This window comes from Falco punctatus (genome assembly GCF_963210335.1).
Source record: "Falco punctatus genome assembly, chromosome: 8".
NCBI classification, from domain to species: domain Eukaryota; kingdom Metazoa; phylum Chordata; class Aves; order Falconiformes; family Falconidae; genus Falco; species Falco punctatus.
In genome coordinates, this window is record NC_137588.1 from 59598006 (window position 1) to 59608103 (window position 10098).

At 53.5% G+C, this 10098-nt stretch overlaps 1 protein-coding gene and 1 long non-coding RNA gene across 2 annotated transcripts; one reads left to right on the forward strand and one right to left on the reverse strand.

The window, feature by feature from the left end:
• Positions 1–1090: 1090 nt before the first annotated feature.
• On the reverse strand, positions 1091–4731 carry LOC308068225. Its single transcript, XR_013929907.1, has 2 exons — positions 2746–4731; positions 1091–2257 (listed from the first exon to the last, which is right to left on the reverse strand). It is a non-coding gene; the product is annotated as an uncharacterized lncRNA (long non-coding RNA).
• Positions 4732–4811: 80 nt separating this feature from the next.
• LOC308068220 (uncharacterized protein) lies at positions 4812–8294 on the forward strand. Its single transcript, XM_080398452.1, has 2 exons — positions 4812–5332; positions 6748–8294. The coding sequence occupies exon 2, from the start codon at positions 6750–6752 to the stop codon at positions 7737–7739; it is 990 nt and encodes a 329-aa protein (XP_080254578.1). The 5' UTR covers positions 4812–5332; positions 6748–6749; the 3' UTR covers positions 7740–8294.
• The last annotated feature ends 1804 nt before the right edge of the window (positions 8295–10098 follow it).

The following is a 10098-nucleotide window of genomic DNA, read 5'->3' on the forward strand; positions in this document are numbered from 1 at the left end:
AGCTCGGCGGTGCAGAAATAAGCAAACAGTCAGGGAGTCCTATGGCTGGCTCTGCTGAGCACTCTCTGAAAAAAAAAAAAAAAAACCAAAAACCAACAAAAAACCAACCCACAACAAAAAACAGTTCAAGGAGCAATCCCAGGCCAGGGAAGCAGTTGTTCAGGTTATTCTCAATTACGCCAGGCAGAACATAGCTCCTCCAAAGTGCTGTGCAAACCTGCCTGCCCCCACACGCAGCGAGGGGGTGCAGCATGATTTCAGCCACCCACCGGAGGGCTGCTGGCGCAATGTGTGGCTTTGCTTACAGGGTCCCAAAAGTGGGGCAGAGCCTCCCTGGGGGCTGAATGCCTGGAAATCCCACAGGAGCTGCACATGTGTGTGAGTGTGCATCATTCTCCTGCGCTCTCTTCCCCTGCACCCTCCCCACCACTCTTCCCCAATCCCTCCTTCATTAGCAGCTTTCCAAAGCCAAGCAGGGATCGAAGCGATGAAGCCACAGAACAACAGCAAGTGCAAGCGCACTCCTAAAAACTCATTACAGTGAGGAGCAGAGTAGGATGGCACATGTGGAAAAAGCCTCATCATAGTTAATCTGCTGGATTTTACACTTCCATCAGCAGAGTGGTCCCACCAGCCTTATGTGATTGTGTTGCACTTTGCATCTGTGCTACCTGGAGCAGCGCTTGGGTTCCCTGCAGGCTGGTGATGGAGAACCTGCTCAGGCTGCTTCACCTCTCTGGGTGCAGAGTTTCTAGTTGAGTTACCACTAGATGGTGGCACGGCACAAGAAGTGCGATTATGAAACAGCCGCTGGACTTTGGGTGAAAAATCCCTTGATCTGGTGAGAAGGGCTCTCTGCATCCCGGGGTTGCAGGAAGGACCAGATGGAGTAAAACCCGCTCAGCTCAGTCCCCATCGCAGTGTGGATGTGTTCCAAGATGCTGCTGTACTGCTGCCCATGCCTCACCAGCAGCTGGGGGCCGAAGAACAAGCATGAAACCTGCAGGAGAGAAACACAGACAGCAGCAGCAGCGGAGAAATAAAGCTGCCATCAACCCCGCCACCCAAACCACAGAAAACAGTTCAAGAATTAAGTTATTTTCTGGGAGTTTATTATCTAAACACAGCCCAGCTCCCGCTGATAACAGAAAGTTTAGAGGATGGTAACATCGCAGGGTTTTCCACTGAGGGTTACCATTAACTGGTCTGGCAGTTATATAGTATAAAATATACAGCATAAAATATAATTAACTTAATCAGGCAAAGCTCTTTTATTTTATAAATATTTTTATATTAAAAAAGTGCAACAGCTATGGGAAGACAAAACCGTCTTGGGTGAGCTGGCAGCTTGGATTAGCAGCCAAATGCTGAGCAGTTTGTAACAAGTAATTTGTTCATCAAAACGGGGTCTGTTTTCTGTCTGCAAGTGACTGGGATGTTCTTGCTGTTGTGATTAAATATCTCTCAATGAAACAAAAGTTGTTTATGGCAGGTTTATTCAAATTATTTGGGTCCTTTGTGAGCTCTGCCAGGGGTTCTGTGGGACCAACTAGCACAGCTTCCACCAAAATAAAACTGATCTCCATATTTAAAAGATGGGCATCAGCTGTTTCATAATGGCCCCAAAAATGAAAACTGGACTTCCGTGCCGTTGAGGTCTTCAGAGCAAAGGGAAGCAAACGCAGCTTCTCCAGGAGCTGAGCAGCCACCCAGTCTTCTGCACGGCACATTTGTGCTCTAACTGTGCTCCGCCTGGATTTATTCTCAGCATGAGGAGAAGTGGATCAGCAGCGTGGCACGTTGAGACCCCATTCCCCCTGCCAGCAATGCCAGGGGGCTTTGGAAAGAAGCTGTGCAAGTGAAGTACAATTCCTCTGCAAGGCCTGACTGGCACGAAACAGCTTGTTGGTTGTAATATGTAATGGCATTTGCACGGCTCGCTGCTTTCCTCGGTACAGATTTCTCAGATGTTCCAGCCACCACCAGCATCCCCAGGCCACCCTGCCCAGCTCTGGCTTCAGGCAGCCGCTGCGAGCGATGCGGCACCCTGGGCTGCTGGCAGCACTGGGGTTTTGTGGGACCCCGGGTAGGAGAAGGCTTCAAGTGATGGCAGCAGTGTCCTCACCGAGCCCTGCCACGATCCACAGCCCTCAGCTTCCCAGCCTCTTCAGGGGTGTGCCTAAAAGGGACGGCTTTGCATCAGCATTCAGGCACTTTAGGATGGCCAGGCTGGGGTCTGGATGTGTGTTTCTATAATCTAAAATGATGTATAGAAAAAAGCACCTTTACAAAGATACAAGATAACCTTATGCAGAACAGTAATATAAATTAAAAAATATTTATATTATTTCAAATAAATACCATGGCACCGAGCAGCCACCATGGTTCGTACTTTCTGAGACTTCAAAGTACTTTAAAACATGTCTGCGCCAGCACCAAGCTCTCTGCCAGCCGTGGGCAGCCGGCGCTGATGAGAGCCAGACTGATGAACCCATGACACCAGCATGGCCTAGAAACTCCCAGCGAAGGCTCCCTGGAGTAATTTTCTGAGCTTAATTGAAATCCCAAGGAAACAGAGTGCCTAAATCAGTCCCGAGCCTTTTCAAAGCCTCCCAAAAGGACTCCACCCCTGTTCCCAGCTGGATGGAGAGCTCAGCTCCTGCACACAAGCTTTGTGCTAAATGGCAACGGGCTGCAGCAACCCAGCCCTCGCAGCAACCGGGGTTGCAAAAGACCAAGACATACCTGGTAATTTCCAGAAGACCTGTGTGCATCAATCACAGCATTTGTACAAGCAGCCGCCACCAGTCACTGTGTGAGCTGCAGTCAAGGCAACAGCTTTGGGTGCGACATTTCTAACTCAGCTCTGTTGAGTTAATACAAAAAAGGCTCATTAATGCTTCACGGGAATATCTTTGCTGTGTACTGTAGCAGCTGCTTGCTGTAATTCACAGGAGGTTAACGGGCGGGGGGGGGGGGGGGGGGGTAGCGGGGGGTGTAATTAGAGAACACAAATCATCTTGAATCTGGCACAAATTGGGTCAAACCGTTTTCCTGTCCTGAACTTTTAATGACAAACATGCAAGAGAGAAGCATCTCGCTGCACCGAGGCTTAGAGATGCTCAGGGTTGCACTAACCCCGTCCCTGGCCAGAGCTAACGCTTCAGCCAAGCCTGGCATTAACACCACTCCCCTCCTGACACGCGCTGACATGTTTTTAGGTAGTGGCTTGCACCACAGGAGAAAGGTGTCACCATTGCCCAACCACACACCGGTCGCAATATTTGCTAGCTTACCGAAAAGCCTCATTTTTCTGCAGGCAGGAGTGTGGCAGGATTGCGTGCGTGAGCCAGTGGCCGTCCCTTGGGGGTGCTGGTGCCTTTGGGTGCTGCAGCTGCTCTGGGAGGAGGGAGGGCAGAGATGAGCAGAAGTGGAGAGGTGCCAAGCAGGGTAAAAATTGCTAAATAAAAAGAAAAAGACCAGTAATTTACAGAATTCACAGTTCTACCAGTTACTGGAAAAACTTGAAAACAGCACCCTAAATGTCCCTTGGAGATGGGTTCATCAGAAAGGGAAGGGAATGGACCTTCAGTTTAGTGTCTTTTGCCCTGATTTTGGCAGCAGGCACAGCCTCCCAGCGCATGAGCTCCCAAACTGGGATGCCTTTCAAACTGGGATTTTGCTACTGCAGCCCGGGGCAGTGATGTCTGTGTTCCAATGCCCAGGGCTCAGCTGTGTCACCACAGGCACAAGCACAGCAGCAATGTGGTGGCATCATTGAGCTGTCACAGTGGTGCCACCAGGCCTGACCTGCATCCAGATGGTGAGCTCAATGCAGCTGCCCAGCTCCCCCAGCACCCACAGGGTGCTGGTTTGCCACACCAGGCTGGAGGAGCTCTTTTCTGTACAGATTCATTACTTTGGAAAGCATAAGGTGATGTTTTCCCTCCCAAATACATATTCCTTGCAATATTCCAAAGCAAAAGTTATTTATGAAGCATCCTCATAGCCCTGGTGCCCCATCAGGTGGACGTTAGCTTTAGCCAGCAGCGCTGGCGTCACCCCAGAGACCCCATTTGGAGTAACAGAGTATTTTCCCCTAGAACACCCCAAATGGGAATTGACTTTGGTATCCATCTAGGGCTCCCAAAGATTAATTGGTTTGTTTATCCGAACATCAACAAGCTTCAAAAATGCCCAAAGGAGAGCTGGGATACACAAGTCTTTTAAGCTGATTATTGCTTTCCACTGGAGATAAAAAAATGATCGAAGATGGAGATAGAAAGAGGCTGGATGATGAGCGTGGGCTCGGGTGCCCAAATCAGCGGCCAAAGCCAATTCCAGCCTCAAGGCTGGTAACACTGACAGCCTCTGCAATAAAGGGAAAGCAGCGATTTTTAATCTAGGATCTCTGCTTTTCTCCCCACCCCTCCCAGCAGCGCGGGACAGGCGGCGGGGGTCCCCGGGTCCCGCAGGGATGCTGCGCAGCGCGGCCCCCCCGCAACCCGCAGCGGCCGGGGCGGCTCCCGCTGAAGGCGCTGCTGCGGCCCAGGAGCAGAAGGACCTTCCGCAAAACGTCTGTTCACCTGCCCCGCGACCACCGGGGGCGGCAGCAGGGGGAGGCCGGAGCCACGCGGGGTTGCGACCGGGTTGCGGCGCGTTAACGAGGCAGCGCCCAGCGCCCCGCACGGCCCGGGCTGCCCCGGCCGCTGCCCCTGCTCCTACCGCCGCCACTGCCCTGCTCTGCCCCTGCCCCTGCTCCTGCCTCTACCACCGCCCCTGCCCCAGCCCCGGCTCCTGCCCCTGCTCCTGCCTCTACCACCGCCCCTGCCCCAGCCCCGGCTCCTGCCCCGGCCCCGCGCCCGAACGCCGCTGCGTGGCCCCGCTGGGCGGGGGCGGTGCTGGGGGCGGCGGGGGGCGCTTAGAGCCGGCCCGGGGCCTCCGCAGGGCCAAGCTGCGGGAGGGGCGGGGCGGGGCGGCCGCGGGGCTGCGAGCAGCCGGCCCCTGGGCGAGCCCGGCACCCGCCCGCTCGCCAACCAAGGCCGAGCAGGAGCGAAGGCAGCCCTGGGGGTGGCGGTGGGGGTGGGGGTCCCCCCCGGCACGTGCGGGCACTGCGGCTCCTCGGCGGCGCCGCTCCCGCACCGCACGGCGCACGGGCAGCCCGGGGCGGCGCAGGCCCGGCGAGGCCCGTCCCGCCGGGGAGGGGCCGGCCCTGCCCCCGGTGCCCGTGCGCTGCCCCGGTGCGGCCCGGCGGCGCTGCGCTGCGCTCCGCGGCGGGAGCAGGCGGGGAGCGAGCGGGCGTTGCTGCCCACCGCCCCGCACCGCACCGCAGGTAGGGGGGCGGCCGGGGCCGCTGCTGGGAGCCGGGGGGCGGCGGGCGGGGAGCGGGGCCGCGCCGGCGGGGGGGCACGGCAGGGGCCGCCTGTAAATCGGGAGGTTAATTCCCTCCCGATGGGGGGGGCTGCCCAGCGCGGGCGAGGGGCGGCGGCGGCGGCAGCAGCAGCAGCAGCAGCGAGCCTTCCTCCCGGTGCTGGCCGGCAGGGGAAGGCAGGAGCAGGCGGAACGGAGAAAGGGAAATAAAAAGGCCGTGAGGTTTCAAACAAGCCGCTGCCAGCCCAGCAGCTCCCAGCTCGCCTGGCTTCACCAGTAGCACCTGGGTTGCGCACCAGTACGAGCCAGCAGGGGCTCGGGGGGCGCTGCCCGCGGGGGGTCCCGGGCCCACCCGCAGCCGGTGCCACAACGCCAGGTTTGTTGCCAGCAGTGACAGCAAGGCACTAAAACAGCTGGCGAAGCCCTTCTGCCTTTAATCGCAGAGCAAAGGTGTATCATGTTGGCAGATATTCACCTATTCCATTGTGGGGGGTAATTAAAAAAAAAAACAACAAACAAACCCAAAAAACAGGAAGGGGGTGTGCGGCCGTTTCTGCCAGAAGGGGAGGTAAGCATAGCATAGGGGAGAGTATTTTGAGAAAAAAAGTAAAAATCAGTACAGTTAGCAAACACTGCGGCATGAAATATTTGTAAAAAAGGTTTACCTGACTAGTGGGAGCAGTTTGGTGTAAATCTATCCTGAAAAGAGTTGAGGGTAACTATTTGAATATAAAGGACATGTGTTAAATCCCTTTGACTCTACGTAAGCATTCAGAGAAGGATCTACCACCCCGTAACTACATGCATGAACCACTGGCAGAGACGAAAATGAACAAGTCTGTACATTATCACCTACAGCTCCTAGAAGAGATCAGCTGTATTGTCACTTTATTTACATGCTGCTCCCCACAGCGGTGGGTCAGCTCCTCTCCTGTTGAGTTCAGCTCTTGCCTGCTCACACGCAACGTGAAGTCAGAGCCCTGTTACAGCAAGCAGACCAGCAAATAAGGGGAGTAGTTCCCCCCTTGCTGCTACAACACGGACAGTGAGATGAGCTGGTGCACCTGCACCGCACTGCTTCATCTGCTGGCCCCTCACACGGCTCCAGAAGGGAGCACCGCAGCTGATCCCTATAACGCATCTTATATTTCCTTCTGCACATAGTCACTTGGCTTCTGTTATATTGGCTCTTTAGGAAGCCATGAACGTAAAAGTACTGCCAGCAAACTTTTAAAATGGAGTTTCTATAAACACCACTCTTTGCCACGAGAAAATATGGGGTGGCTCAGGTAGCATGGACTTTATAGAAACAAGCCTGGGATTTCTTTACTACAGCTGGCTTTCACATGCTGACCATGTCGGGTCTGTTCTTCGCAGCCATGGCACCCCGGATGAGATTGAGTCTTTCGAAGCCTCTCCCAACTATACGTGAAACCCACGAGGAAGCGATGGAAGATTCAACCAGCAACGCGAAACGCACAAGCACTGCGGCCAGCCCAGACTCGTACTCCAGCGACGACTACATTCAATCCATCTGCCACCTTGCCAGGCCCACCTTCGCAGGCCTTCCTGAGAGCAGCCGTAAGGTTCAGGACAGAAAGACCCTGAAGAACCTTGAAGATGTGTGGTGGTCTCCATCCCGTGGGGGGATGCAGCAGGAGACATCAAAATGTAAATTGACAGATTTAATTTCAAACATGGTGCCGCTGGGAAAAGCCATGCCTGCAGAAGGTGACTTCTGGCCCAGAGAGGACCCCCTGGCACAGATCTACACCTGTGCGGGGAAGCTCTGCTCCTCCAAGGCTTTATTGAATGGTAAAAGCTCCAGCACTGGTTACTCACGGTGCAACTCTTCCTCCCCAAACAGTGAGCTTCATCCCCCAGCCATGAAAGAAAAAGCCACAGAGAAACCCAATTTTCCACGGGTGTTCAGTTTTCCGAGTCTTCCCTCCCCAAGATCAGTGCAGAAAGAAGCGGTCTGCTCAGAGCTGAGGTACCTCAGAAGAGAAGAGGGAACAGTTTTAGGGAATAACCACAGACAGAAAGAAAACGGCCCCGTGTTCATTAATGGTGGTGAGCTATCGGCATTTTCAGCCAGAGGGAAGCTGGTAGGAAACCCAGCCTTGCGCTGCTCTGTGAGAAGGCAGGCTTCTTTGTTCAACACAGCAGGCACTGACGAAAAAGAAGGGAGAGAAACTTCTCACTGTGACAAAAATGTGATGGGTGATGTCCCCGCTAAGCAGAGATACTCGGAGTGTTTCCAGGTACCTAAAAAAGCCATGCTCCATAGCTGGATTTCAGAGCACAGATGCATTTGGAAAGAAGCAAAGGTAAAAGCTTGCTTGCTCCCAGCCATTGCTGAAGTGTAAAGAAGTGACCGGTCAGAATAATTTTATTCACAAGATACAACCACCCTGTGCTCTAGAAGCTCTCCCTGGAGTCCTTACACAGAAAACAGCTTGAATGTGCATGTAAGTCAGGCAGACTTTTGTTACCCATCATATCCCATCAGTGGGCAAAGGGACAACTCCAAGCCACATCCACTAAAGAAACAGCCATTAGTTCTCATTTTGGAAAGACAAGAGTTCATCAAGCATCTCCCCCAGCCTCTTACTCGGAACTGCCCTGAGCATGGAGAAAAGCTAGAGAGGGTACAAACCCCATCTGGAGAAGTTCTGGAGAAGAAGTGGTCTGCTGGAACATTAAACTGCTGCTGTTTCCCAGCAAATGCCGAACAGCCAGGTGTTCCTTGCACTTGGGAACAGTTATTCTGAAAGCAACATTTTGGCCACTGCTGGACAGCCCTGACTGCGCTCTCTGACACACACGGGTACCAGCAGACCCGTGAGAGATCCCTGCGCCGACACCAGAATACCCCTGGCTAGGTCACCTCTTAGTGCAGTGGCATAGAGAAATTTTTTTTTTTTTAAATCATAACAAGTCTTTTATGAGGCTTTGCTAGAGGGCAACATGGAGAATATTACAGCTCCTCCAGGTGGAGATTTGCCTGTTGCTTACCCTGGCACAGTTCTGTTACCTGTACTCCATGATTTACTCTTGGCAGGAGGAGAGCTAGGAGCCCTGGGTGGGCTTTGCCGTGCCCTTGCTGCGGCTGTCCTGGATCTCAGCTGTAAAAATGCAGGTATCACGCTGGTCCCTGCCCTGTCACAGCCACACCAGGCTGCACGCCACGGGCACCCACAGTTTGCTGTGCGGGGGCAGGAGCCCTGTGAGCTCGCACTCAGCCCTGCAGGCTCCACAGCATGCCAAGAGCAGCTCTGGCTGAGATGCAGCCTGGGGACACTGGGCTGGCACTCACAGGACCAAAATGTGAAATAATAATTTCTGGGTTTCCCTTCATATCTGTTCTTCTGTGTTCCCACCTACCTGATTGTGATGACGATGCTTACCGTGCTTCGCCTGGTGCTGTGAGACTGAAACATGAAAAAAACCCCACATGTGTGTGTTATGACCATCCAGCACGTAACATATATAGAGCAGTTCAGTTGATGTGAATGCTACGCGGGGTGTCCATAGGAAGAGAAGCATTGTGGCGAAGTCCAGGCATGGTGTGGTGAGCGCACGCCCGAGTCATCCCTTGCTGCGGTGCGGAGGCTTCTCCACCCAGAGAAGCTGCCTCGCATCGGCGCTTGCTCCTGCAGAGCTGCCTCCCGTGCCTGCGTTGGGTACCACGCTCTCTGTAGCCAGCCAAGAGAAGCAACTGAGAAAACTGCAAAGCAATAGTAGCCTAATTATTACAACTACTACTAGGAACACATCTTTTGGCACAGAGGAGAGCATGGGGACCAGGCTGTTTGTTCAACAGCAGCTAAGATGGGAAACACCACTGGAAAGTTGCAATTATAAAAATGCTCACAAGCAGTTTCTAAACCACCCTCGAGCAGATTAAATCAGAAGGCAGCTTCTGCTTAGTGCCAAAGTGAGTGTAAATATGCTCGAGGATCAAAAGGTGAACGTATTTGAGCTTCTCATTCTCACATCTCTTACCTCAAATATTTTTTTCTCCTGTTGAAACTCATTAGTGCTATGGAGCTGAACTGCTTCTCATCTTTGTGTTTTGAACTAACCACACAGCAAGAACAAAAGTGAAGGTGGCTCCAGCATTTATTAGAGCTGATGGAGAGAGTTGGATCAGGGAGGTGCCACGCCACTCTGCCTCCTCCACACCTTTCCCTCCCTTCTCAGGTTAGCGCTGGGATTTAAGTGATGCTTGTCCACATTGCCTTGATGACATTTTAATTTCTCTCCGTGTGAATACTTATGACACTAATGCCTAGCAAGTCTTGTGCCAACTGCATGTATCACTGCTTTTGACAGCGGAAACAAATAAAATCCTTACATCAAGTTGCTGTTGCCATTACTGCAGAACCACGGGTGGTCATTTTCAGTGCAGGGCTGGCCCACAGCACGTGGGCTGGTGACTTACCACCCAAACACCTCCTCACCCCACCAGGGCACCAACAGAGCCAGCTCCCAGACTCTTTCCCCACACATCCAGTGCCTTGTAGAGCTTTTCTGCCCTGTCAGGGTCAGGCTCTCCATGCCCAGGGCCCAGGCAGTTGCTTCCCTTAAGGCCAGCCAAGCTGCGCATCAGCAGGTCCCCCAGGACAAGCGCTGCAGCTAAAATATTCAGCCTCGTGGCGGGGGCACAAAAGGGCCTTTGCACTTCACCCCTTTGGCAGCTGGTGCCCAGCACCGAGTCCTTCT